The 21704-nt window shown below is 42.2% G+C and overlaps 1 protein-coding gene and 1 long non-coding RNA gene across 3 annotated transcripts in view; one reads left to right on the top strand and one right to left on the bottom strand.

Moving 5' to 3' along the window:
• Window positions 1-21704, top strand: part of LOC140410350 (lysosomal cobalamin transport escort protein LMBD1-like) — a 250202-nt gene that overhangs the window by 171732 nt on the left and 56766 nt on the right. For both annotated transcript variants that reach the window (XM_072498366.1, XM_072498365.1), the window contains 3 exons: window positions 5150-5275; window positions 9276-9428; window positions 19836-19900. In XM_072498366.1, coding sequence (XP_072354467.1) covers window positions 5150-5275; window positions 9276-9428; window positions 19836-19900 — 344 coding nt within the window. The remainder of the gene's footprint in view (window positions 1-5149; window positions 5276-9275; window positions 9429-19835; window positions 19901-21704) is intronic.
• The window catches only part of LOC140410351 (uncharacterized), a 112782-nt gene that overhangs the window by 62919 nt on the left and 28159 nt on the right, over window positions 1-21704 (bottom strand). The gene's annotated exons all lie outside the window — the stretch shown is intronic.

Genomic DNA, 21704 nt, shown 5'->3' with positions numbered 1-21704 from the left:
CAAACAACAATGTGACGATGACCAGGTGTTATGATATTTATGATATTGATTGAAAGATAAATTTTTCCAATTAAGGGGCAATTTAGTCTGGCTAGTTCACCTACCCTGGACATCTTTGGGTTGTGGGGACAAGACCCACCAGACACGGGGGGAATGTGCAAACACCACAAGGACAGTGACCCGGGGCCAGGAACAAACCCAGGTCCTTGGCGCCGTGAGGCATTCAAAAACGTTTTAACATCTTTTTTTTTTTAAAACAGGTTGGGGACTTCTCTTCTCCCCAAAACTCATAACTTCTCTGCTGGATGTCCCTCCGTGCAGGGATCTCTCTCCCGAACACTTGCAGGTTTGGTTCAGATCGGGAGACCTGCAATGGCTCCTTGAGGCTTTTCTTCCCCTTTTTCTCCTTTTATAATCTGAACAGGTTTAACTACAGCAATCTCTGCCTTCCATTTCTTCTTTTTAAATTTGGACCACAGCTGTCTTCCAGCTGGGCATATTTTACTTCAGATACTCCTGTCCTTTCTTTTAGTTTCTCTTTAGCTCCTGAAGGATAATCTCCATTTTAATTTTCTATATATTTCCAAACCACTCGCCGGCCAGATCGGGTTCATTATTTTGTCTGCCCCTCAGGATTTGACACTACCTCACCAGCTCTCTTTGAGTCTATTCACCCAAAAACAGGCACTCGTGTGAGTTAATCCTCTTCTCCAAACTTGAATTTAATGGGGTACTCACAGGTAGGCTGTAGACCATCCAATTGGTCCACCTCTATGTCAATATGTTCTGACGTTGTCAAAAGACTAGACTTTGCTAGAAACAAGAAGGTATTTATTAATAAAGAGAAACTTGGTACAGAAGGTTTTGCAGCACTAGGCTGCCTTGGAACACATTCCAAGTCCTTACATGCTTACTATATGGCTGCTTGATGTATTCTGCCCAAGTGAGGATTCCACCCTCTGGGGTGTGAGCGCTCATTCTTGGTCCCTCAAGAGGCAGCCGCCACAGTCACTGCGCCCTCAGGCTACAGCCTCTGGCAACAGGCTGACATCTTTTTCCAGGAAAAACTAGCCAAGGGAACAAACAAATATGTGCTTTGTCTGCCTCATGTGATACTGGCACAGGAACAGACTAAATCTATTGTCACGTATTTTGGAGCATTTGCAGCATCTGTTCAATAGCTATCTTTTAATCAAGTTTTATTCGAATCGCAGCTATTACAATTGTTTAAGACCCACGGTAGCACAGTGGTTAGCACAATTGCTTCCCAGCTCTAGGGACCCAGGTTCGATTCTTGTCTTGGGTCACTGTGCGGAGTCTGCACATCCTCCCCGTGTCTGTGTGGGTTTCCTCCGGGTGCTCCGGTTTCCTCCCACAGGCCAAAGATGTGTAGGTTAGGTGGATTGGCCATGATAAATTGTCCTTAGTGTTGGGTGGGGTTACTGGGATAGGGTGGAGGTGTGGGCTTGGGAGGGTGCTCTTTCCAAGGGCCGGTGCAGTCTCAATGGGCCGAATGGCGGCCTCCTGCATTGTAAATTCTATGATTCTATGATATTCAAAAAAGACCTTCATTCATTCCAAATGAATGCATCCTCCATGAATGAAGCTCTTTGAATGGAAAATTACAGTTTTGCTACTGGTTTTGGCTCAGAGTGAACTGCAATATCAGTTGGATTTAATTTGCCATTTTGATTTCCTCAATTCTTTCATCTGAGGCCTATTTTCTATTTTGAGTCGAGAATTGTACCATGCCTTTTCTACTGTCACAAAAGTATGAACTGAAAAATATTTGGAATATATTTTATAACCAGCAGGGATTGTTCCAAATGAATCCAGTTTTTGCTAAAATCTCACCACCCATTAATGTTCCATGTGGCTTCCATCTGCATTTTGTACAAGGGCTGAATTTTTAAGTATAAATTGGGATTTAAAAAAAAAAAACAATTTACAGGATGTGGGCACTGCTGGTTATACCAGCATTTTTTGCCCATCCCTAGTTGCCCTTCAGAAGGGGGTGGTGAGTTTCCTTCTTGAACCGTTGCAGTCCCTGAGATGCAGGTACTGTGCTGTTAGGCAGGGTGTTCAGGATTTTGCTCCAGCGACAGTGAAAGAATGGTGATATATTTCCAAGTCAGTGTGGTGAGTGATTTGGAGGGAAATCTTTAGGTGATGAGGTTCCGAGGTATCCGCTGCTCTTGTTCTTCTAGATGGTAGTGGTCATGGGTTTGGAAGGTGCTGCCTAAGGAATCTTGGCAAATTACTGCAATGCGCCTTGTAGATGGTACACATGGCTGCCACTGTTCATCGGTAGTGGAGGGTTTGAATGTTTGTGGAAGGAGGAGCAATCAAATGGGCTGCTTTGTCCTGGATGGTGTCGAGCTTCTTGCATGTTGTTGGAGCTGCACTCATTCAGGCAAGTGGAGAGTATTCTATTACACTCATGACGTGTGCTTTGTAGATGGTAGACAGGCTTTAAGGGGTTAGGAAGTGTAGATTGTGGACAAGCTTTGGTGGGTTAAACAGTGAGTTCCGCGCTGTAGGATTCCTAGTCTTTGACCTGCCTTGGTAGCCACAGTATTGATATAGCTAGTCCAGTTCAGTTACTGATCAATGGTAACCCCCAGGATGTTGATTGTTGGGGATTCAGTAATGGTAGTGCCTTTGAATGTCATGGTTAGATCTTCTCTTGTAAGAGAAGGTCATTGCCTGGCATTTGTGTGACACAAATGTAACTTGCCACTTGTCAGCCAAGCCTGGATATTGTCCAGATCTTGCTGCATTTGGCCATGGGCTGCTTCATTATCTGAGGAGTCGCGAATGGTGCGAAACATTGTGCAGTCATCCAGAAACATCCCCACTTCTGACCTTATGTTGGAAGGGAGGTCATTGATGAAGCAGTTAAAGATGATTAAATTAAAGACAATTAAAGACGCAGGACATTACCCTGAGGAACTCCTGCAGTGATGCCCTGGAGCTGCAATGATTGACCTCCAACCACCACAACCATCTTCCGTTGTGCCAGGTATGACTCCAACCAGCGGGCAGTTTTCCCCCTGATTCACATTGACTCCAGTTTAGCTAGGGTTCCTTGATGCCATATTTGGTCAAAAGCTGCCTTGATTCAAGGGCATTCACTCTCACCTCACCTCTGAAATTCAGCTCATTTGTCCATATTTGAATCAAGGCTGTAATGAGGTCAAGAAATGAGTGACCCTCAAACGGAGTGTCCGTGAGCAGGTTATTACTGAGTAAGTGCCACTTGTTAGCATTGTTGATGACTCCTTCGATCACTTTGCTGATGATGGAGAGTAGGCTGATAGAGCGGTAATTGGCTTGGTTGGAGTTGTCCTGTTTCTTGTGTACAGGACACACCTGGGCAATTTTCCACATTGCCAGATAGATGCCAGTGTTGTAGCTGTACTGGATCAGCTTGGCTAGGGCTGCGGCAAGTTCCGGAGCACAAGAATTCAGGACTATTGCGGGGATATTGTCAGGGCCCATAGCTTTTGCAGTATCCAGTGCCTTCAGCCGTTTCTTGATATCACGTGGAGTGAATCGTATTGGCTGAAGACTGACATCTGTAATGCTGTGGATCTCAGGAGGAGACCGAGATGGATCATCCACTCGCAACAATCTTCAGCCAGAAGTGCCAAATGCTTCAGGCTTGTCTTTTGCACATATGTGCTGGGCTCCTCCATCATTGAGGATGGGGCTATTTGTGGAGTCTCCTCTTCCAGTGAGTTGTTTAATTGTCCACCACCATTCACAGATGGATGTGGCAGGACTGCAGAGCTTAGATCTGATCAGTTGGTTGTGGGATCACGTATCTCTGTCTATTACTGGCTGCTTATGCTGTTTGGCACACAAGTAGTTGTGTGCTGTAGCTTCACCAGGTTGAAACCTAATTTTTCTGTATGTCTGATGTTGCTCCTGGCATGCTGTCCTGCACTCTTCATTAAACCAGAGTTGATCCCCTGGCTTGGTGGTAATGGTAGAGTGGCGGAGAGGCCTGGCCATAAGGTTGCAGATTATGTTTGAATACAATTCTGCTGCTGCTGATGGCCCACAGCACCTCATGGATGCCCAGTTGAGTTTCTAGATCTGTTCGAAGCCTATCCCATTTGTCTCGGTGGTAGTGCCACACAACACAATGGAAGGTATCTTCAATGTGAAGTCAGGACTTTGTCTCCACAAGGACTGTGCGGTGGTCAGCGTGCATTATGGAAGCGTGCATTATTTCTCATTTTTAATAGGATTCAATTTTCATCCTCAGACTGCCCTTCTATATTGGGCATAAAGGGAGGCTTCATGAGCCTTGAGATTGCAGCACTTATACGGGGAATGCAAGATGGGAAACCCACCAAGTCCTTGGCCGGATGTGGCTTTATAGAAAATTCCTTGGAAGATAATTAGACAAGGAAGGCAGAATGGTAATTTACAAGTAGTTTCAAACCAAAATAAATGTTTATTTTAAAATTTATAGCATTCGCCTCCTGCTGTGCATCATTAGGAATATTACATGTGCCTGAATCTGCCTGCATCTGACAGGAAGTATCTAATTTTCAGGAGGTGGGTTGGCACTGTGTTTATGGGTGGGGGTGGGGGAGTGCTCTCTAATCCAGTTGCCTACTCTGATGTTAGGTATGGATGCTTTTTTGAGCCTTTTGGTGGTGCTGATGTGTGTGTTTGAATCTGCAAACTAATAAATATCTATTCAAAATATATTTTAAGTAACCCTGATCTGTTGTGGAAATCCGTAAATCACATCCTTCACCACTTGATGATTATGGTTTACTGCTAGAAAACCCGACTTAAATGCAGCCTTTTTAAACGGTAAATAATGCCCTTGTGATTATTTAGCATGCTGATGCATTATTTGTGCTTTTCATAATCTTAAATCCACAATCTGGTCTAGTGTTCTACTCTGCTGAACGTGGATATCAAATCAAACTATTCTGCTGTAAGTAGTGTAACTCTTAGGTTTATTTAAGAACGGGAGGATATTGTATTTGACTCGCCACATGAGTTTTCTGGCTTAATTAGTTCACTTCCAGTTGTAGCAAAATAAATTTACCGATGAAGCTTTCTGTTGGCAATGATCTTTCTCTTCTGGTTTGACTTCACATTCTGTATACTTTTTTTCTTCAAGGCTTATGGTATGTCCGCATTACCATTGAATCTGATAAGAGGTACAAGGAGCGTGGTTTATGAACGATTGCAAAATACTGAAGACCTTGAAGAAGTGGAACAGCAAATGGAGAGGATTAAATCCAAGGTCGGGTACAAACATTTACATGTCAATAGGTTTCAGGATCTTTGAATCATCAACAGATACGTTATGTTAATTTTAAATGTGTTTTGAAGCATTGATTTATTCACGTTTTTAAAAAAGCAATGGTTTGCTATATAATCAAAATACTAATTAGTTAAGCTTTGATAAAATTAGTTTCTAAATAATTTGGTGGTCACGGTCCTGATTGACCTCAAAATCCGGAATTGCAAATCGTATGGTTAAATTGAATAAAATGTGAGCTTTGAAGACCGACATCAGCAAATTATACAAAATCAGATGGCGATTGTAAACACCTAGTTGGTTTCTTGATGTTTTTCAGGGAGGAACTTGCCACATACTTGGCCAAGTGACTCCAGTCACACAAAACGTTGTTACCTCTTAACGCCCTCAAGACATCGAGGCTGGCCAATGAAATATTGACTTATCAGTGTCACCCACATCTCAAGATAACTTTTATTTGACATAAAGCGATTTCCTATCCAAACCAGCTCGCACCTCTGGTTATTTTTGTGTTGTAAATGGTTGAAATTTAAAGCACAGATGTAGACAGTCAGGTCTGGCAAATGCTGCAAAGTCTATTTTTTTCAAGAGAAGGCAAGCCTGGCCAAGTTCAGAAGGAGGAAAAAGCATAGAAGTTGGGAGTTAACTGGGTAAAGTTAACCAGCCTGCAAATGTGGGGAAGCATAGTGTACTGAAAAAAAAAAATTGAAGTCACAATTCAAACCATAACTATAACTGTTGCTCTGTAAATTCAACCACTGCAGAATCAAAATGCTTAGCAATTTGTTTCTCACCTCCTCTTCCAAAGTATTCAAAAAAGAATTGCAAAAGCGTGCATGCAAAAGATGAAAATTTAATTTCAGTCATTTGGAATGCTATGTTTATCATAGAATTAGAATTCATAGAATTCCTACAGTGCAGAAGGAGGCCATTTGGCCCACCGAGTCTGCACCAACCCTCTGAAAGAGCACCTTACCTTGGCCCACCTGCCTGCACGATTCCCATACCCCACCTAAGCTGCACATCTTTGGACTGTGAGAGGAAACCGGAGCACTGGGAGGAAACCTGCAGTCATGGGGAGAAAGTGCAAACTCCACTCAGACAGATACCTGAGGTTGGAATTGAACCCGGGTCCCTGGTGCTGTGAGGCAGCAGTGCTAACCACCGTGCCTTGTAGCATTTTAACTGTTAAATATGACCCACTTTGGTAAAGGAATAAATAGCTGAATTGAAGTTTTTGTTGGTTTATTTCTACATAGAATTCCTCGCTCAGAAACAGATCATTTGACTCAACTAATCTATGATGGCATTTATGCTCCACCAAGCTGCCCCCCACCCGATCTAATCCGAATTGCTTCCTTTTTATTGTACAGATATTACAGACAAAACACGATTCTCGCACTCATGGTAGTAAACTGCTTATTATTTACTGGACAGATATTTGTTACTCTTTTGTAGCCTTCATTCTTCACTGCAGAATGTAGTCCATTGAATAATTCAGGCACAATGTAAGCATATAAGATACAAGAGGTGTGTAACCAGGAATATCTGGAGTGTAATAAAAGCACAATACTGTGGAAGTTGGAGATACTCAGCCGGTCTGGCAACTTCGGTGGCGAGAAATTCAGAGTTAATGTTTCAAACATGACTCTTCAGAAGCCTGAAGAAGATTCATATTTGACTCAAACATTAACTCTGCTGCTGACCTGCTGAATATCTCGACTCTAAATCAAGTGTGTGCATGAAATGTAATAATATATTTGTCAGTTTTATTCCTGAAGGGATAAGGTTAGTATGAATCTGACAACTACATCTTTGTAATTCACCCATAATTTGTACAATTTTAGAATTCTAGGAATTCTTAACCAGGTTTATAGTAGATTTTGTCAGTGTAATTTTCACATATCCAACTGATGCAAATGCTTTGTGGCTGTGAAAAAATTAAATCTCCAGAAATGCTAGAAAAATATTCCATCTGAATTACTTTTCCAATCATAAAGCCAGTGAACTTTAACAAACCTTTTAATTAAACATTTAATTACACTTCAACAGCAATGACTTGTAATTGTTGTTGTAAAATGTCGCACAGCTTTTCAGATGAGCATTATCAAATAAAATATGACACCAAGCCACATAAGGAGATACTAGGGCACGTGAGCAAAAACTTGGTCAAAGACGTAAGATTGAAGGAGCGTCCTAAAGGAGGAAAGCGAAGTGGGGAGGTATAGGGAGGGAATTCCAGAGCTTTTGCCCCAAATAGCTGAAGTACAGCTGCCAATGGTGTGGAGCGTTTAAAATCGGGGATGCTCAAGGGGCCAGGTTTAGACCTTTCAGAGGGTTGTGGCACTGAGGAGATTAGAGCAAGGGAGAACAAAGCCATGGAGGTACTAGGTAATGTAGGTCAGCAACCATAGGAGTGTTGCATGAATAGAGTTAATGTAAGTTAGGATATGGGTATTAAAGTTTTGGATGACCTCAAGTCATGAGGGTAGAATGAGAGATGTCAGTCAGGAGTACCTTGCAATATTCAAGACTAAAGATAGTAAATGCTTGGTTGAGAGTTTCAGCAGCAGATGAACTATGGCAGGCTAGGATCATGCAATGTTACAAAGCTAGGAGCAGGCAATCTTGGTGATTGCCTAGATATCTCAGGAGCTCATTTTGGGGTCAAATATGTCATGAAGGGTGAAAAGAGTTTGCTTCAGCCTCGGGTAGTTGTCAGGAAGAAGGACAGAGTTGGTGGCAAGCCGATGGAATTTGTGGCTGGGGAGAGAGGAGTTTGTGGCAGGTATTGAATTTTCCTACTTTTCGCCAGAACGTCGTAGCTGGATGGAAAATAACGTTGAAGCGGCAACAGCACTGTCCGCTGATGATGTAATGTTGGAGCCCACCCCTCCAGCAACTTAGTTTTTTTAGAGAGGTACCCTGATATAATGAAGTTAAAACTGAAGGCAATCCTCCCCCACCCCAACCCCACAACACCATGCTCCATGCAGAATCCCCCCCCACGCAGAACTCGTTCCCTCCCCCATGCAGACCCTCTGCACACCTACACCACCTCCTTCCACTTGGAACCCCACCCTTCGCCCGTGAGCGTAACCCTGCCTAACGGAACCCCGCCTCCCTGATGTGCAACCTTAGAACTCCACTACCGTCCCCGGCACGGAACTTTGCTACCCTCCCCGGCATGAATGTTCGCTGCCCTCCCCGGCGCGGAACTTCACTGCCCTCCCCGCCGCAGAAATCCACTAGCCTCCCCGGCGTGAAACTTCGCTACCCTCCCTGGCATGAAAGTTCGGTGCCCTCCCCGGTGCTGAACTTCGCTGCCCTCCCCGGCGCGGAACTTCGCTGCCCTCCCCGGCGCGGAACTTCGCTGCCCTCCCCTGCGTGGAACTTAGCTGCCATCCCCGGCGCGGAACTTCGCTGCCCTCCCCGGCGCGGAACTTTGCCCCCCCCCCCCCCCCCCACCCCCCCTCACCTACCCACCACCTCCCGTGAGTGATGTATTCATGTGAACTTTGCTGGGTTCCGCTCGCCAGATGCACAACTTGGGAGACCGGTCGTAATTTAGGTTGGTGTACCCCTCACGCTAATGTGATTGCATTATGTAATGGCGGGGTGCATTTTCAGCCCTGAGATGGGGTTTACAATATTGATCGTCACGATTACTGTTGCATTACTGGCAGTGGGAGAGGGACCAATTGTGTCACAACTTTATGTTGGCATGAAACATTGTTTGGTCCCTCTGCAGGAATTTCCACTCCCGTCACCAAAATCCCTCGATGAAAATGGGAGCAGACAATCCCCCTCCAATGACTTTGATCTTCCCAGTACTTAGTTGGATGCCAAAAAGACAAGTTGGTGTAATGTATGTAAAGCATATCCTGATTTACAAAATGTAGATATGCTTGAATATTTGTTTGCGTCAGAGAAAATGGTTACCTGAACAGTGCTCGGTAATGCTCATTGAATCTTCCAACAGTGCATAGATGGCCGCCCACTGTCTGCAGGGGACCGAAGAGCTTTACAGAAACTACAGGAAAAGTTGCGAAATCTTAAAAGAAGAGACAGACACCTGGAAACAGCTGAGAGAAGTTGTTGGTTGAAGTTTTGCTGTGCTCTACGACCCCTTAAGGTGCATATATTGTCTGTGCCATATATACATATTACAGATTACTTATTTCAGACACCTTTGTGCATACATATAGAGACCTTACAGATAAATTCAGTAGATAGGCAGAACATGTATTTAGTTGACCTTGAACATGGTTTATAATGTTACAACATGATGAACCATTTTGGAACTTCTGACAATTTAACTCCAGTATCCTCTCTGGTTTATGTGAATAATGAGATATGAAACAAAATGGTTGTCAAACAGTACACTCAAATATATTGCCCCATGGACTGTTCTGTGTCTCCTTCAGTAATGTAAAAAATGCCAAAAGCATTAAGTGGGGGTGGGGGGAGGACTGTTGACGTACAAAGGGACCTGGGTATCCTAGTGCACGCACCAGTCGCTGAAAGCAGACATGCAGGTACAGCAAGCAATTAGGAGGACAAATGGTATGTTGGCCTTCATTCCAAGAGGACATGAGTACATGTAGAGATCTACCATGCGGATTTAGTGGCACTTGCGAACACTAAAATTCAGTAGAAATTTGAGTTAAAACTTCTCGGGTGCAAATAAGAATCGTGATTACAATTGAGAGTCATTTAAATCTTATTCTCTAATAAGTCCGGCTAGCAAAAAGGACTTGAAGAGAAGCAACTTGGACACAATTTAACTTTCAAAATAATACAGAAATGGTTTCTTGCTGACGGCAAAACAGCTTGCATTTACTTCAAGAGTTAGAGTGGAAAAACGAAAGTACAGAGACAGCGAATAGTTTAGATCAAAGTAAAGATGATTCATGAATAAAGATGGCCGTACGGACCCTCACGGTTATAGGAATTAAATCCGTCTTTAGCCATCTATCTACATGTAATCCTCGTTGGTTTGGGTTAGAATCAAATGAGTTTGATTTGACGGTTAGCTGTCAATCTTCAATGTGCAACATTAGTTTTAAATGTTTCATGTCTAAATACTTGTGCATGTTATGGAATGCAATTCTATGCTGTTATCACGACCAGCTTAAACTGGTCTTCTGCTGACTTAGCTGTTATCTGTATTGTGAACAATGGTGCCTTCATATTACTATGCTGTTGCTATGGTGTTGCTATGTCCTTGATCTGATAAATGGTACAGCACAAGTATAGTGTCAAACTGTCTTGCAAATGTATTTGTTAGCTCAGTAAAAGTGCTGTTTTAATCTATAATGGAATTATGCTGTTTTATGTCTCTATGTTTTGAGATGGCCTGAGGTTATGAGTGAATGTAAAATGGGTATTTAAAGACTGGGGCTTAATATTTACGCTAAATAGCTATCTTTTACCTATTAGAAAATAGTTGGTTTCTACAGTACAGGAGCAAGAGTGTCTTCCTACAGAGCCTTGGTGAGACCACACCTGGACCGTTGTGTACAGTTTTGGTCCGCTTATCTAAGAAAGGATATACTTGCAGCAAAGGTACTGCAGCAAAAGGTCACCGGACTGATTCCTGGGATGTCAGGATTGTCGAATGTGAAGAGATTGAGTCAACTGGGCCTGAATTCACTGGAAATTTGAAGGATGAGAGAGGATCATATTGAAATATATAAAATTCTGTCAGATTTGGAAACGGGATAGATACATTTTTAGATTTTAATGGCATTAAGGGGTATGGGGAGAGCACGGGAGAGTGATGTTGAGTTAGAGGATCAGCCATGGGCATATTCAATAGGCTCTACGGATCAATTGGCCTCCTCCTATTTTCTACGCTTCTATAGTCGGAGCTTCAAATCTTGGCATGTGCTGACACTTGCAGTGATTAAAAGTTAATAAAATGTTCATGTTGCTGTAGAAGCCACTGTTGAATAATTTCAGAGAAACGCAACAATGTTTTGTTTATTTTTTTTGTCAGCTTTTTCGGGGGTGGGTGGGGGGGTGGGGCTAGGTGTGATTAAGGGGTGGAGAGGGGTGAATGTACATTATACTTGAATTGTGCCGAAGCCCGTCTAGATGTTCATTTACTCTAGTTCAAATTTTCAGGAAAATTGCTTGAGTGCATTCTGTCTGCACCACCCTAGGGGTGGCACTCCATGGGCTGTCTCAAGATAATTTGCCTGTAGGCTAGTGTGTCTAGTACAAATTCACTAGAAAATGTATGTCAACTCATGGAGGCCTTATATGATTTTCAGAATATGTTGCACAAAGAGACATGTCACATTAATAAAGAGATATAGGAATTGGGAAGTTTGAATATTAAGGTGCTGTTTGAGAATTCTGGTGAATCTATTTTTTCTTTGCATCCCAATTCCTAATGTTTCGTGTGTGTACGTACACACACATATAAAATTGTCTTGCTAATTAGTTGTGCTCTAACAACATACGTACAAACATACGAACTAGGAGCAGGAGTAGGCCACTCGGTCCCTTGAGCCTGCTCTGCCATTCAATACGATTATGGCTGATCTGATTGTAACTTCAACCCCACGTTCCTGCCTTTCCCTGGATAATCTTTCATGTACATGTTTGGTTTATGTATTTAGAGGTGTACATATTTTATTCCTTCTTGGGATGTGGGCATCGCTGTCTAGATCAGCATTTATTACCCATACGTAATTGCCCCAAGAAGGTGGTGGTGAGCCACCTTCTTGAACCACTCCAGTTCATGTGGTGTAGGTGCACCCACAGTACTGTTGCGGAGGGAGTTCCAGAATATTCATCCATTATCAGTGAAGGAACAGTGATGTAATTCCAAGTCAGGATGCGGGGTACGGGGGGGGGAGCTTGCATGTGCTGGTGTTCCCAGGTATCTGCTGCACTTACATACATAGAAACATACATAGAAGATTCAGCCCTTTGGATAATCATCAAATTTAACACCCTGAACCCGCCTTCCCCCATATTCCTTGATCCCTTTAGCCCCAAGACCTATATTTAATTCTTTCTTGAATATAAGCGGTTGGTCTAGATCGGCCACGTGGTCGGCGTAGGCTTGGAGGTCTGAAGGGCCTGATACTCTGCTGTACTGTTCTTTGTTCTGGCCTCAACTATTTTCTGTGGAAGTGAATTCCACAGATTCACCACACTCTGGGGAAAGAAATCTTTCCTCACCTCAGACCTAAAAGGTTTACCCCTTATCCTAAAACTATGACCCCGAGTTCTGGACTCCCCTCACCATCGGGAACATTCTTTCTGATTGTACCCCGTCTAATCTTGTTTGAATGTTCTACGTTTCTATGAGATCCTCTCTCACTCTTCTAAACTCCAATGAATATGATCCTAACCACTTGGTCTCTCCTCATATGTCAGTCCTGCAATCTCAGAAATCAGTCTGGTAAATATTCGCTGCACTTCCTCCATAGCAAGAACATCCTTCCTCAGATAAGGGCACCAAAACTGCACACACTACTCCAGATGTGGTCTCACCAACACCCTATACAATTGCAGTAAAACAACACTATTCCTATACTCCCATCCTTGTGCCAACGTACCTGCTGTACCTACGTGCTTACTTTCAACAATTGATGCATGAGGACACCAAGATCTCACTGCGTATCCACCTCTTTCAATTTAGACCATTAAAATAGTAACGTGCCTTTCCATTTTTGCTACCGAAGTGAATAACCTCTCATTTATCCACATTATACTGTGCCTGCCATGCATATGCCCACTCACTCAGCCTGCCCAAATCACACTGAAGCATCTCTGCATCCTCCTCACGGCTCACCCTCCCACCCACATTCTATCATTGAACATTTGGAGAAAATACATTTAGTTCCCTCGTCCAAATCATTAATATATAATGTGAACAGTTGGGGTCCTAGCAACGATCCCTGATGTACCCCACTTAGTCATTGCCTGCCAATCGGAAAATGATCCACCTCTTCCAACTCTTTGCTTTCTACTAACCAGCTTTTCGTCCATCTCAAGACATTATCACAATCCCATGCGCTTTAACTTTACATAGTAATCTGCTATGTGAGACCTTCGGGGTGGGGGGGGTGTTAAACTAATTTGGCAGGGGGATGGGAAACTGATTTGTAGTCCAGGAGATAGCGTTGCTGGAGTTAAGGAAGTTGAGGGTTATGCAGTACTGAGGAAAGTACCAAGGTCACAAGAGTGGACCTGCAGGCATGAAGGTGGTTTGAAGCGTGTCTACTTCAATGCGAGGAGCATCAGGAATAAGGTTGGTGAGCTTGAAGCATGGATTGGTACCTGGGACTACGATGTTGTGGCCATTACGGAGATGTGGATAGAACAGGAGCAGGAATGGTGGTTGGAGGTTCCGGGGTTTAGATGTTTCAGTAAGATTAGGGAAGGTGGTAAAAGAGGTGGAGGAGTAGCATTGTTAATCAAGGTTAGTATAATGGCTGCAGTTTGAGGAGGATCTGTCTGCTGAGGTTGTGTGGGCTGAAGTTCGAAATAGGAAAGGAGCGGTCACTTTGTTAGGAGTTTTCTATAGGCCCCCAACAGTAACAGAGATGTGGAGGAAAAGATTGCAATGCAGATTTTGGATAGGTGCGGAAGTCACAGGGTAGTTGTCATGGGTGACTTTAACTTTACAAATATTGATTAGAACCACTATAATTCGAATAGTTTGGATGGGGCTGTTTTTATCCAGTGTGTGCAGGAGGGTTTCTTCTCACAATATGTGGATAGACTGACAAGAGGCGGGGCCACATTGGATTTGGTACTGGGTAATGAACTGGGCCAAGTGTTAGATTTGGTTGTGGGAGAGCACTTTGGAGATAGTGACCACAATTCGGTGACTTTCACTATAGCAATGGAGAAGGATAGGAACATATGGCAGGGCAAGGTTTAGAACTGGGGAAAGGGTAATTACGATGCGATTAGGCAAGAATTGGGGAGCATAAGATGGAAACAGGAACTGTCAGGGATAGGCACAATTGAGATGTGGAGCTTGTCAAGGAGCAAATACTGCGTGTCCTTGATATGTATGTCCCTGTCAGGCAAGGAGGAAAGGGTCGAGTGAGGGAACCATGGTTTACAAAAGAGGTTGAATGTCTTGTCAAGAGGAAGAAGGGGGCTTATGTAAGGATGAGAAAACAAGGTTCAGTTAGGGCACTTGAGGGATACAAGATAGCTAGGAAGGTGCTCAAGAAAGGGCTTAGGAGAGCTAGAAGGGGGCATGAGAAGTCCTTGGCGGGTTGGATCAAGGAAAACCCCAAGGCTCTTTACACTTGTGTGAGGAATAAAAGAATGACCAAGGTGAAGTTGGGGCCGGTCAAGGACAGTAGTGGGAACGTGTGCATGGAGTCTGAAGATATGGGAGAGGCCCTAAATGAATATTTTTCTTCAGTGTTCACAAAGGAGAGGGGCCATGTTGTTGAGGAGGATAGTGCGATACAGGCTGGTAGGCTGGAGGATGTAGATATTCGGAAGGAAGATGTGTTAGAAATTTTGAGAAGCCCGAGGATAGATAAGTCCCCTGGGCCTGTTGGGATATATCCTAGGATTCTTTGGGAGGCAAGGGATGAGATTGCAGAGCCTTTGGCTTTGATCTTTATGTGCTCACTGTCTACAGGAATAGTGCCAGAAGACTGGAGAGAGGCGAATGTTGTCCCCTTGTTCAAGAAAGGGAATAGGTATAACCCTGGGAATTATAGGCCGGTTAGTCTCACTTCAGTCATCGGTAAATTATTGGAAAGGGTCCTGAGGGATAGTATTTATGATCATTTGGAAAGATACAGCTTAATCCAGGATAGTCAGCACGGATTTGTGAGGGGTAAGTCTTGACTCACAAATTTGATTGTATTCTTTGAGGAGGTAACTAAGTACATAAATGAAGATAGAGCAGTTGATGTCATATACATGGATTTTAGTAAGGCGTTTGACAAGGTTCCCCACGATCGGCTCATGCAGAAAGTAAGGAGGCATGGCATAGAGTGAAATTTGGCCGATTGAATCAGTAACTGGCTATCACATAGAAGACAGAGGGTGGTGGTAGATGGTAAATTTTCATCCTGGAGCCCATTCACCAGCGGTGTACCACAGGGATCAGTGCTGGGTCCTCTGCCATTTGTGACTTTTATCAATGACTTGGATGATGGAGTTGAAGGTTGGGTTAGTAAATTTGCTGATGACACCAAGATTGGTGGAGTAGTGGATAATGTGGAGGGCTGTTGTAGGCTGCAAAGAGACATTGATAGGATGCAGAGCTGGGCTGAAAAGTGGCAGATGGAGTTTAACCCTGATAAGTGAGGTGATTCATTTTGGTAGGACAAATTTGAATGCGCATTACAGGGTCAACGGCAGGGTTCTGAGGAATGTGGAGGAGCAGAGAGATCTCAGTGTTCATGTCCATAGATCTCTGAAAGTTGTCACCCAAGTGGATAGAGCCGTGAAGAAAGCCTATAGTGTTTTAGCATTTATTAACGAGGGATTGAGTTTAAGAGCCGTGAGGTTATGCTGCAACTGTACAAGACCTTGGTTGGACCACATTTGGAGTATTGTGTGCAGTTCTGGTCACCTCCTTACAGGAAGGATGTGGAAGCATTGGAAAGGGTGCAAAGGAGATTTACCAAGATGATGCCTGGATTGGAGGGTAGGTCTTATGAGGAAAGGTTGAGGGAGCTGAAGATTATCAGGCCCTGGAGATTTATCTGCCTTCAACCCCATTAATTTCCCCAAAATCATTTCTCTACTAATATTGATTTCCTTCTAAACCTCATTAAAACTTGTGTTACTCAGAATCTCCGGTACATTATTCATGTCTTCCTTTGTGAAGACCGAAACAAAGTATGAATTTAGTTCCTCAGCCATTTCTTTGTTCCCCATTATGAATTCCCCCATTTCTTAATCAATCCCTTGGCCTGCCTCTGCTGAATTTTAAACTGTTCCCAATCCTCGGGTCTATTGCTTTTTCCACCTAATTTGAATGCCTCTTCTTTGAATCTAATACTATCCCTATTTTCCCTTGTAAGCCATGGTTTGGCCACCGTTCCCTTTCTACTCTTGCACCAGATAGGAATAAACAACTTTTGGAGTTCACCTATTCGTTCCTTGAATTTGTTCATTGTCCTACCTTTCAGTAATGTTTCCCCGTCCATCAAAGCCAACTCGTGCCTCATACCATCACAATTACCTTTCTTGAGATTCAGGACCCTGGTTTCAGAATTAACTACCTCACTATCAACCTTGATAAAAAATTCTTTCATATTATGGTCATTCATCCCCAAGGTTCTCTCTCAACCTGTCCTTTTATCTCTTTTATCTCTATTTTATGTCAATAGAAATATCTCTAAAGAGTCAGCCCTATTCTGCACACGTTTAACAGTGGCATTGATTGCACTTAGAATGATATCCTTCCATTATCGTAACTGAAAAAAACAGCATTAATATCGGGCCTCTCATGGTGGGAGAACAAGGAAAGAATTATTTAAAACTTCATTACAAATGGTGACTAACTCAGGAAGATCATTTAATAAATATGTCAAAACTTTCTCATATTAAAAAGAAACAACATAGCTTCCGGTCATAATTTGATCTATAAAAGTGTTGACAGTTAAAATTGTCTTACAGGCTAATTAGTTGTGCTCTAATAACATTACATACGTACAAACATAAAAATTAAGCACAGGGGTAGGCCACTCAGTCCCTCGAGCCTGCTTTGCCATTCAACAAGCTCATGGCTGATCTGATTGGAAATTCAACCCCTTATTCCTGTCTACCTCCAATAAACTTCCACCCCTGTGTTGATCCAGAATCTTTCTAGCTCTGCCTTAAAATTATTGAAAGACTCTGCTTCCACTGCCTTTGAGGAAGAGAGTTCCAGAGACACTCAACCCTCTGAGAGAAAGCATTTCCATCTCCATCATAAATGAATAATTCTTTAACAAGCTGAAAGAACCTCAAACGTGAATCTAACTTCTCCCTGATGTGTTGCAGAGTCTGCAGCATATCCTCTAGCTCAATGACTCCAAGCCGAAGTTCCTCAAGCTGCAAACACGTACTGCAGACGTGTTTACCCTGGATAACAATGTTATCCAGGAGCTCCTACATGCTGCAGCCTTGACACATCACCTGTCTTGCCATCCTTAATGTGTTTTAAATCATTGTTTAATTAAATTATTTACAGATTTATGGTGAGTTTATATATATTAACTTTACTGACAGGTTGTGTACTGTTTTAAACCTTGGGAATGGGGTAGAAATTACCCACCAGATTCTCACCAAACAGCTAGCTCCTTAGAGTTAGAACCAATCCTAAAGGGTGAGAAAGAAAGAAGAAGTAAAGGGTATTAAACACAACTTCCCCCACTTACCAAACTCAAAGTTTGCACTTCATCTCCATGCTGCATGCTCCCATTTTGACATCATTAAATGTTTACTGTCAAGTAATGCAGATTGCTCTTTATTTGCCAACAATTTTAATGCACAAAATACTTTGGTTGTAATCTTCCTGCATTTCTTCCATCTCTGTTCAGTTCTTTCTTCAGCTACTGCACATACTATTGATAGTGAAATGGATAGCTTTGTTTTGTTGAAAATTGACCTTCATTACAGCATCATTGGTTTCCTTGTAGCTGAATAATCACTTCTGGGATCTAGAAGCATACTTGGAATCCTTCCATTCTGATAAACAGTCCAAGCTACATATTATCTTTCACATTATATCAATTCCCACTGAGTTCTAGCTTTTGATTGTGTTGAATTAAATTATTGCTGATGGAAGCAACTAATGTTCAACCATGTTTGTATAAATTAATGGTTGGTTGTATCTTTATGATTTAAGAAAAAAGAGCTATTTAGACTTAACTCTCAAAGTGCTATTGTAAAATTATCCACATTGGCCACTAAATATCTGTAAATATTGTAGAAATGCTTCACGTTTAGTTTCCAAAGTACATATCTAACTTATGTAATTTAGTTTAAAAAATAACTACTTTCAAACCTGAGTGGCTTCACATCAGTTATTGCAAATTCAATGTTGAATAGTATGGACAGTATTTTAAACATGGACAAAGCGGGAGTTCTAATAATTTAAACTCAAGATGGATCAATTAGCCGAAGCGAAAATTAATTGTGAGCATGTATTGTAAGGTTTACCTATGTGTCAAATGCTGTGTAGAATAACTCAAAACCAAAAATGCAGACAATGCAACAATGATTAAACTAATTACTTAGACTTCACTACTGTGATGAAGTAATAGTATGGAAGAGAGAACTGCCAAGTTGTTCCCCTCGTTACTTAGAAGATTTACCCTTGATGCTTGCTTCAAATACCTTCTTAGGCATATACATCTTTTACGAAGGTAGGCCACTCAAAATTGTATACAACATTTGAAGCATGGCTTTATCAGTAATCTATGCGTCACTACAATAACTTGTTTAATTTATAATTAATTGATTTGCAGATTCCTCCCATTTTAATAGGCCTTCTGAGTAGGTTTTATTGACCGGACTCTAAGTGGTCAGTGACACCCCAACCCCTTAAACAAGGTTTGATTATTGCTGAGAAAGAGACATTCTGTCAAAGCTTTTCATCTCGCACTCATCAGGATAGATGCAAGAATGCTAAATTTCCAAGCGAGCAACATTTTATACTGCATGAGAAATGAATACTGATTCATTGGCAAGTTGACTCTGGTCAAAGGATTGTCATGGAGAAACACCAGGAATTATTGTCCCCCATGCTTTTGCTTATCTCAGTAAAAGTGCAATATCTGGTCATGTTCCATTTGCTTGCTGAGGACAGATCACTGCAAATGAATGTATGCAGCTTCTTGCAAGTATACGTGAGCCACATTGTGAGCCTGACTGATCATCTTCACCTGGTTACTAGTATAATCGTTAGCACACTCGGGAATGTTAAACATTATGTTCTGGGTTTTGCAACCATGCGGTGGTTGAATATAGTTTGTACTCTACCTATTGACAATAGCCAAAGGAACTTGCTGTTTAATATTAAATGCCAGTCATTTGGACGTATGGTCTATGTACCTGGCATTGCACCGGCACTGAAATTCATATACCACATTACTCATTTGTGTGGTCAACAGAACTTATTAATGGCTCGGTGGTAGCATCCTGTTAATGGAAAATACCATTCATGTTGCTACTAGCTTCACCTATTGCTCAAAAATTTGTGAAACTTAAATGTGTGGTCTTGAGCTCAATTGAATTTAAGTTTGATATGTTGTCCTTTTGCTTGGTTCAGTTCTGTGTCATCAGTTTCTTCAAAATTTGGTATTATTAACTTTTATCCCGTCACAATCAAAACTGTCAAATATAACTGTATTGAACACAATTATTCAGTTGCTTGTTACTAATCATTTTTGGTTTGCTGCAAGTTCAATTTTGCATTAAATAAATAATTTTTCTAATCTATCCACTGTATCTTGGTTGCGTTTTGATTTTCTGCAGCTGCTGTCATATGTTTATGTTGTGGATAAAATATAATGGGTGTGAATTTAAGAATATATTTTGTTTGCAGATTGCTCTGGGGATATTTTTCATCTTGGTGGCACTTTTGTTCATTATTGCTCTCTTTCTGTCAAAGTAAGTTTATCTTGATTATTTCATTATACACATCAGCTTCCCGAAGAAAAGAAATAGATAATGAAATTGATTATCATATTACCTACGTTTTAATGAAACTATGTGCAAAAGATTGACGGATGTGGCCTCTTTAACACTGGCTTAGAGATTTGTGAAAACATGGCCCAGCATAGCTATTATTGATGTGAGGAAGTGTTATGGAGTTAAAGCATAACACTTATTCAGCATATTCTGAATGTTACATTCCCACTTAATTTCCTTGTGTTAATGCAGCGGTATTAATTATTGATATTCATAACTAATTCCTTTGAGGGAGGTGTTATGGGGGGTTACTTTAAACAGTACTAATTCCTCTTCTCACCACCCACCAGTAAACCGAAACGTGTTTTTGATTTTGTTTCCCTCATTATAAGTGATGACGCATTCCCCAACCCCTCCGTTTTAGTGTGATCCAATTTTCTATTAATAACCCCACTGCAAACTCCAGTTCAGATGAACTCAAAAGGGTTTGTTTATTTGCACACACTCAAAAACATGGGGGCGGGGGGTGGGGGGGGGGGGGGTGTGGTCACAATGTCACCCCCATACTTAGACAGCAAAGGTGATGTGGAGATGCCGGCGTTGGACTGGGGTGAGCACAGTAAGAAGTCTTACAACACCAGGTTAAAGTCCAACAGGTTTGTTTCGAATCACTAGCTTTCTTTCGGAGCACTGCTTCCTCAGGTGAATGAAGAGGTAGGTTCCAGAAATATACATATAGACAAAGTCAAAAATGCATTCGCATTCAAAGTATCGTCTTGCATTTTTGACTTTGTCTATATATATATGTTTCTGGAGCCTACTTCTTCATTCACCTGAGGAAGGAGCTAGGGGCTTTTCACAGTAACTTCATTGAAGCCTACTTGTGACAACAAGTGATTATTATTATTATTATAAGGAGCAGTTCTCCGAAAGCTAGTGATTCGAAACAAACCTGTTGGACTTTAACTTGGTGTTGTTAGACAGCAAAGAGAGGGATAGAGAAAAGAAGAATTTTTGTCGAGACCAGAGAGAAAAAATAAATATTGGTTCATGTGTGTACATGGTCTAGAATCATAGTCCAATGAGGTATTCCTTCATGATGAGATAGGCACACAGAAATTAATCAGTCTTGTGTGCGATGGTACCGAAGGTCCTGCAGGAGCAGTGCAGATGGACCAGGTCTTCAACCTGGGGCCAGCTCCTTTTCTGTGAGGCTGCCAGTTAAATGGTGAACAGACACAGTTTTTCAGTTCATCAAGACACTCTACTGGTTCCACAAGCCAGAGGCCCATGTCACATGACTCCCACCTCTCCACACTGTCTTCAACAAAGAATTTGTATTCCTCATCTGTGTCCCTGAGATTATTAAATGTCTTAACCATAAAAATTGAAAGGAAGGCTATGGGCCCTTTGTTTTTGCAGATGAGCAGACTCCTATTGGCCAGCCTGAGTTATGAAATTCAGATGACCTTTGTAAAGTTCTCTTTGAATTTGGCCTGTGTAACCCACAGCGGGTGGTTCGCGCCTCCCCAGAGACAACAAAGTGTGAGTTTCCCCAATACTGCCAGACAACTCCTCAGCTCCTTTTGTTTTGGATCCCTACAGTGCAGAAGGAGGTCATTCGGCCCATCACGTCTGCACCAACTCTCTGAAAGAGCACCCTAACCTCGGCCCAATTCCCCCACCCTATCCTTATAACCTCACCTAGGGACAATTTAGCATGGCCAATCCACCTAACCTGCACATCTTTGGACTGGGAGGAAACTGGAGCATCCGGAGGAAA

This window comes from Scyliorhinus torazame, chromosome 4 (genome assembly GCF_047496885.1).
Source record: "Scyliorhinus torazame isolate Kashiwa2021f chromosome 4, sScyTor2.1, whole genome shotgun sequence".
In the NCBI taxonomy this organism is placed as follows: domain Eukaryota; kingdom Metazoa; phylum Chordata; class Chondrichthyes; order Carcharhiniformes; family Scyliorhinidae; genus Scyliorhinus; species Scyliorhinus torazame.
Note: the sequence above shows the minus strand (reverse complement) of the source record. Positions and strands in the feature narration are given on the sequence as shown.